This window comes from Carlito syrichta, unplaced genomic scaffold (assembly GCF_000164805.1).
Source record: "Carlito syrichta isolate Samal-C Ts95f unplaced genomic scaffold, Tarsius_syrichta-2.0.1 Scaffold305206, whole genome shotgun sequence".
In the NCBI taxonomy this organism is placed as follows: Eukaryota; Metazoa; Chordata; class Mammalia; order Primates; family Tarsiidae; genus Carlito; species Carlito syrichta.
In genome coordinates this window covers 169,935-177,857 of record NW_007249302.1, presented here as the reverse complement: position 1 = coordinate 177,857, position 7,923 = coordinate 169,935, and the positions used below count along the sequence as shown (strand labels likewise).

At 36.2% G+C, this 7,923-nt stretch overlaps 1 protein-coding gene across 1 annotated transcript; it reads right to left on the bottom strand.

The window, feature by feature from the left end:
* Positions 1-4,327: 4,327 nt before the first annotated feature.
* On the bottom strand, positions 4,328-4,669 carry LOC103263662 (actin-1-like). Its single transcript, XM_008061330.1, has one exon. The coding sequence runs from the start codon at positions 4,667-4,669 to the stop codon at positions 4,328-4,330; it is 342 nt and encodes a 113-aa protein (XP_008059521.1).
* Positions 4,670-7,923: the final 3,254 nt, after the last annotated feature.

Here is a 7,923-nt window from a genome sequence, read left to right as displayed (position 1 = left end):
ATTCAGGGATTAAAATGACTTTGAGTTATGCACAGAAAAGTATTATATGAATCAAGATCATAATAAATTTTTAATTATCATAGCTCACAGAAAAAAAATGAACATTAAATAATCAAAGATTTCCCCCCAAATTCCACCAGTGACCAAAATATGTGAATAGTGTTCACTTAGGCTGGAAAATGTACAGTGTGATTTTCTTGCCAGATATTTAATTAGCAATTTTAATTTGCTTACATGAATTTGACAAATTAATAGGGGAGTAGACGTGCACCAAGATTATAGTATCTAATGCCATTTTCTATGAGAAAAAACCAAGCATCCTTACAGAAGCAGACATTTCTACATTTGTAGGAAAAATTGTATAAGCCAGGGACATCTCAACAGGAAAAAAGGTATGACAATGACTATTGTCATCACGACACACAGCAAAGGAGCCAACTTGACGGACCTTACACTAGCAAAGGTGAAAGAATTTATCATTAAAATAATATTGATTGCAGTTCATTAAAAAACATTATATGTAGAATTATGGTATTTATAATGGTAAGAAAAACACACTGGTCAACATTGCCGGCTACTAATGCACTAATGGAAAATGACTGAGCTTTTAACCTATAATTTCTAAATGTCCTATACTTCAGAATAACCAATACATAATGAGGGAATATTGTTCTTTATAAAAAATACTCACCCTAAATATATTTGAGAAGAATGACAGAATTAGAAAACCACCAACGTGAACTAATGAACCTAAGAAAAGTTATTCAATGAATTCTTAATGCATTAAGAGAAACGCTTAATAGGAAAATTTATAGTGGAGAAATTAGGTTGATCCCACCTGTATCGACTGATAAACTTAAGTATTTATTTAAAAAGGAGCAAAACACTTGATTTTACGAGGTTCCCTTCAAAAGGAAGTTGAAAGCGTCTATCTAAGAAATATTTTTGTCAAAATTCATGTCTAATCACACCTCCATATCCAACTATGAGTTGACATAGAATAGAAGAAAAGTTAATTACATCAAAGGGAGTGATCAGGTGAATGTGGAAATAGAAACATTCTCCTGGACAAGAGAAGTGGTTTCTCCATCATTACCATAGTATGAAAGTGTGAGCTGCCCAGTTAAAAAGAAGTTCAAAAGGAGAAACAAACCATAAAAATGAGACTTTAACTGTAACTTCATTTTGCAAACCAAGTACAACCTATCGTCATGTGTCTGTGAAAAAATTTTTGGATATTTTAATGTAGATTTAATATGGATAATATTAACAGAGTATTATTAGTTTTGATAATGGCATAGTAATTATATGCCCTCTTAAAACCTATTAAGAAACCAAAAAAGTTGGTTTTTAAATATATGTATATTTTTTAATTGACATATAAAGTTGTATATATTTGTTATGTATAACATGTTTTGGAGTGCAAACACATTGTAGAATGATTAAATCTAGCTAATTAACAAATCTGTTGCCACAAATAGTAATCATATTTGTGGTGAAAGCACTTTCCCAGTCTTTGTGTTTTTAAGAACACAATACAGAGGGTGCCCCCAAAAATATGCACAATTTAAGAAAGGAAAACACTGTATTAAAATTGTAATACTCAACACAGACCAAAAGCAAAAGATGCATACAAGTCACGTTTGACTTTTGCAATTACAAGAGGTGCTCAAAGTGGTTACCATCAGCATCAAGACACTTCTGATTACAATGAACTAAAAGTAATACATGGATAACACCGCTTAAAATAATTATACACTTTTCTGGCACTACCAGTATATTGTTTACTATTTACTATCATCACCATTCTGTACAACAGATCTCTTGAACTTATTCCTCCTAACAGACTGTGATTATATATCCTTAAGCAACTTCCAATCCTCTCTAACCACTCCAGGCCTTGGTAACCACCATTTTGGCTTCTACTTTTTTCAGGTCAACATTTTTTAGATTCCAAACAAGTGAAATCATGCAATATTTATATTTATATGCCTGGCTTATTTCACTTGTCGTAATTTTCTACATTCATTCATAAAGTTTAATTATGTTGCTGCAAATGACAGGATTTTGTTCTTTTTAATGGCTTAATAATATTCTAGTGTGTATATATACCACATTTTAAAAATTCTATTTATCTGTGATTTGCATTTAGGTGGATTCTATATCTTGGCTATTGCAAATAGCTCTGCAATAAACACAAGTGTTTCCAAAAACGGATTTTATTTCCTTAGATATGCAAGAGGGTACCTCCCCAAACCAGAATTTATTTATAAAAATTGTATGTTTATTCTTACACATTTAAACTTCAGTTACCTTCAAAGTACTCTCTGTTTGATGCAATACATATATCGAGATACTTTATCCACTGCTCAAAAAAGTTTCTGAATTCATCAATGTTGATGTCTTTGAGTGCTTCTGCAATTTTTTTGTTTCACCCCTTCCATATCAACAAAATGTTTCCCTTTGAGGATTTTTTTTTAATCTAGGGGGAAAAAATCACTCAGTTTGAGAGTGGGTGAATAGGGAGGGTAGGGCACAATGGTTTTATGTTTTTGGTCAAAAACTGCTGAACACTCAGCATGGTATGGTGAAAGAATCAATCATCTGTTTGCCACAACTTGGGACGTTTTTCTGCAAATTGTGATGCAACCTTCTCAAAATTTCCAGATAAAAACTTTTTTGGGAGGCAGTAACAAGATGGCTACGAAGTAGGTCAGACTGTGAGAGTCTCTGCAAAAGCGAGTGTTCATAAAGACTCTCTGCCTGAGTAGGTGTGTGCTGGTGGAGAGTGAAAGTCTGACTGAGGAGAGACTTGGGTTCCTGCACCCAGGGATCTCCTCCAGAGGTGACTGCAACCCACCACTGCCCTGAGATTGGAGCCCCCAGCACACAGAATCATCTGTTGTCCTCAGACCTCGCTTGAAAGGAGGCAGCAGAGAACAACTGCTCTTCACCACCTGGCACTTGGCCCATGCCATCACTTGTGGCAGAACCAGGGATGAGCTCCAACAACCATGGAGAAGACAGAGCATGGAAATCTGGAATGAAGCCCCGCCCGGTGAAGACGTGCTGACCAGAGTCATTTTCTCTCTCCTGGGACTGGACTGAGACCTGCATTGTCCCACCCAGCTCTGTCCAACCTCCAACCTGAGACCCAGATGCTGTCCCCTCATCAGTCTCAGAGAGACAGATGCCCCTCCTCACTGGAATAGGCACTGACACATCAGATCTGAGTGGAAGACTTGAAAGCAGCAGCAGCAAGTCAGGAAAGTCCAAATCTGATCCATCCTTCTCCCATAGTAGAAGTCCATGGGGCATCTGACCCCTGGAGAGCAACCCTATCAGCAGGCATTGAGAGTGGAGGGGAGAAGCTGGAGACCAGAGAAGCGCCTTAGCATGGTGGTGGCAACCAAAAGAAACCTGGAGTTGCAAAAATGACCACAGAGTGAGTTTTGATTTTTTTCTTCTCTCTTTCTGCATTTGTTTATGCTTTTGTATTTGCTTTGTTGCTGTTATTTTAATGTTGTGTTTTTAGACTTTCTGTTTGTGTAGGGGTATTTTTGAGGAAGAGTACATCAATGGGGGGGTTGTTAATTTGTTTGTATGATTATCTGGTTTTTTTTATGTCATTGTTCTTGTTTCTCTGTTTATTTGCTAGTTGATAAGCCTGTCTGTTTTCCCTCTTCTTCTTCACTCTTTGCACCTTTCTTTTGTCTTCCTCCCTCCTTTTTTTCATTCTTTTCCTTTTTCTTACATTATTTTGCTTTCAGGGGGCAAACATAAACCCCTGGAAAGATTGCATGGAAAGATTGCAAAGTGAGAGGAAGTGGGTTCCAGGGTACCCACACACCTGTCAGTGGATACTGGGATTTGCAGATAGTTTGTGAATCACAGCTCCCCCCTTAATTAAATCTCAAAACTGCAAAAAGCACAGTCACCCAATCCCAGTTCAACTTTAGAATTGAACAAAGCCAGAGGATCTACAAAGGAAGAATGTGAGATTGAGCAAACAGAAATAAGTTCTATCCCCGCATCACTGAGCAACACAATTAAAGAAAGGGTTAAAAAAAAAAAACAGAGGGAGGGAGGAAAGCCTACACAAATAAATAAAAACCAAAGGAAGAATATGGGTCTCAAGCTGACCCCTGCAAGGTCAACCACTGAGAATACAGACTTCGGAACAAAACAATGAAGAGCTCCCAGAATGACTGCTCTCAAACCACAAACCCAGATAGCAAGATATTAATAAAGAGACTAAATAGAAATGAGGAAAGACAAAAGGAAACAATGAGAGCTTTGATAATTCTCCTCTCTGTTGGCTTAGGGTTCAGGGGGCCTCAGTCCACAGCACTAGGTGTTCCTCGGGGGCCACACGCAGTTCGTTGTAGAACATGCGGTGCCAGATCTTCTCCACATCATCCCAGTCCCAGTTGGTGATGATGCCATACTGGATGGGATACTTCAGAGTCAGGAAGCCTTGCTTTCTCTGGGCCTCATCGCCCACGTAGGAGTCCTTCTGACCCATACCCACCATAATGCCCTGGCATCGGGGACAGCTGACGATGGAGGGGAACGTGTCTCCAGGAGCATCGTCCTCCGCAAAGCCAGCTTTGCACATTCCAGAGTCATTGTCAATGACCAGCATGGGGATTTCTTCTTCCATCACCATGGAAGATGCGGGGCACAGGAGAACATGGAGTGTGGGCCCGTGGCAGCGAGTGAGCAGTTTGCACTTTAATTAGCTATTTCTTCCATGCTTGATTTTATAATATCAGACACTGGCCATTTGATTATCATATGAACTGTCCCAATGCTGACATGTATTCATATAATTTCAAGATATTACATGTCTTAATAGTATCATAACATCATAAACGTTTTTAAATATTGGTCAACTGTCAAGGTCATGATGATGGATAGACATTTCCCAAAATTCTAGTTTTTCACTTGAAAATTCAAGTTTTATTATTGGCAATTACAACTGCCTTCTTTTTCTTGACACGATTGGATCCATTGTCTATTTTCAAGAAAAATTATCCTAATACTCAAATCTGTATAGGCATGTTTGTCTACCTGTCAGTCTTTCAAGTAAAAGTGGTATTCATTTTTTTTTAAAGCTACTATTTCATCTCACAGCTCAAATAGTTGCACAAAAAAAAATTTTTTAAAGCAATCATCCACTCTGGTTAAGTGACAGAGTTCTTTATTCGAATTTCCAACTTTGTCACCAAAATATTAACGAGTGGTGTACACACAGTCACAGACTTAATGAAGTTAATTATTTTTTCTGCTCCACAAAAACATTCTAAAGTGAAACTATCTTTGTATTTTTAATTTTTTTTTTTTACTGGGGATAGATGTCAGTGAAGTAAACTACAGGTAGAGTTTTGTGCCACTGCTGTGATTCTTCGTCAAGACACTCTCAGTTTTACTCACCACTGCTTCTGCTCCATCAGCAAAAATGTCAACACAGTGAGAAAAGCAAATACAATCTTAATAATATTATCAAATTATCAATTATCAAAGTATTTTTGACCTCACAGTCCCCAAGAGAAACACTAATTTTGTCAAAATTCTCCTTGATTCTCTATCAGATGTATAACTAAAAGGGTCATCAGTAGAAAATGCTAGTGTAATAAAAAATTTTCCCTTCTAATTGACACTTTCCTACAGTCAATATTTTAAAATGTTCAGGCTTATAGAGTTTTGTGTATTTGTTTAAAATTTAGAACTTTGCTCTAAAATTTTAATCTTGAAAAGTTCTTCTCGGAAGATTTATTTCTTGATCTACAATACCATCTTCTAAAATTAATGATTATGGAGGGTTATTTGACAAAAATAATGAAATATTTCTTCATAGATATCATTTGCATACTTTCCACCTAGCAGATTCTTTACAGGAGAAAGCTCCGATATACCCACAGTTTGTGAATTAATGAATTGAGTAACATATCAGAAACTTACACAATCAGATTTTAAAAAGTAACCTGTATCTCAGTGGCAACATGTGGAGAAACTGAGGGTTTGCAGAAGAGTTTTCCTTTTCCTTTGAGTGCCTTTTCCTCTTTGTGGGGAACATCTATGCACTTTCCTGAAACTGACCACTGATTGTTTTTAATTTTTTTTAAACTTATTAACCTTCTTATCATCTCTGTAGACCCACATTTTTGGACCCAAACTCTTAGTTAAAGAATATTCATGACCCAAATCTTTAGTGTTTATGCTAATTTTATATCCTTATATCCTCTACTTTTTCAAATATGGATTTTTATTAACCTTCTGCTCCAGAAGTGGACATGAAAAGAAAAATCATTGAAGAACCATGCTCAATGACGTTTAATATAGGAAATTAGCACTAGAGAGATTTTATCTTTTTATGAATTTCTAACAATTAGAGATAGAAGTTATCTGACAAGTCATGTCTTTTTATTCCCTCTAAAAGTGTCAGAAATTAAACAGGTAAAATAACTGATGAAAGTTAGACAGAAGTCAAGTGTTTATAAGCGTTTATATATTTTATATATTTTACACTTATATAATCGTTTATGTGATTTACTGGTTTTATTATACATTTTATTTTTCAGAAAAACACATACTGAACCCATACACTCTTATAGTCTAAATCCAAATCCGCTTTTCTCCACTTTGTTTCACTCACTGGTTCACTTTGAAAAATTTTTTACGCAGAGCTTTATGGTTTCCTTGGTAATAATATGATTAACCTAGTAAACATAATGCATCTGTATTACAGACTAAACATATTTTCCTGAATACTAATTGCAGATTCATTTATTATTCCAGTCAAAACAGAACAAAAAAAAGATTTGGGCTCTCAGTCCCCACACCATCTGCATTCTTAATGACAACAGAAATCAAGTTGGCACAAATCTTTTCTAGAAATGAGCTTTATTTTAGCAGGCAGTCATGTGATTAAATAAAACATTTAAAAAATATGTATCTTTGCAGAAACATGTTTTTCTAACATCATTTATAATGGCATAAATAACGGTATGTGTAATGAGAGTACATTTTATAACCACTGTATTTTGTTTCTTCATGTTAATTTAAAATAATGAGTCATAAACCTTAACAAAGTTTTTAGTTGGAAGGAATAGTTTGATAAGAGATGAGTCGTCTCTTGGTTACAGACTCAGTAAAACTTGCCAGGGAACAGTTGTTTCTACCATATTGTGCGTCCTCACTGAATTTTAGTGGTCACTCTGCTTTTTTTCTTTTTTAGAGGCTTGGCAAAACAAGCATTATTAAAGATAATGAGAACAACCTAAATGCACCAACATAGAAAGATACGTAAGACCTACTACACAGGAGGCCTGAGAAGTATAAGGAAAATGTTCTCATGGAATTAAATTTTTAAAAAAATAAGTGAAAGTCATGCACTGAGAAATTTTTATCTGCCCTTGATCAAAGCAATTGCATTTGGGTACTAAGCCAAAGTAGTCCTGCTTATACTACATGAGGGCGTCTATAATTACAGGAGCAAGTGGATTCAAACATCACAAAATTATTAGTACAGAAATTTTATCTGAAGGATTTAATGAGAGACTATATATTCGTTGTGACTTACAAAACTATTTGCATAGCAAATAGACCAGCCTTTGCTTCTAGGACCATTTGAATAGTTACAAATAGATAGTTACAAGTCAATATCATCCACCACCTTTCCTTGACTGTTGGGAGCCAGCCGAGGAGGCCTGCCTGAGTGTTAAGGATCCAGGTGGGCTGCAGAGCCTGAGACCACTAGGATGGGTTCAGGAGCTGATGGCCTATTCCCTCTTCCCTTCTTTGCTGTTTGGCACGTCCCACTAGCAGGGACCTTGATGATCTAAGCATGAAGGTCTCAGAGTATGACAGGCATGGCTTACTTTAGGAGTCCATTGTTCCCGTTTCCCACAGACTGCAGTT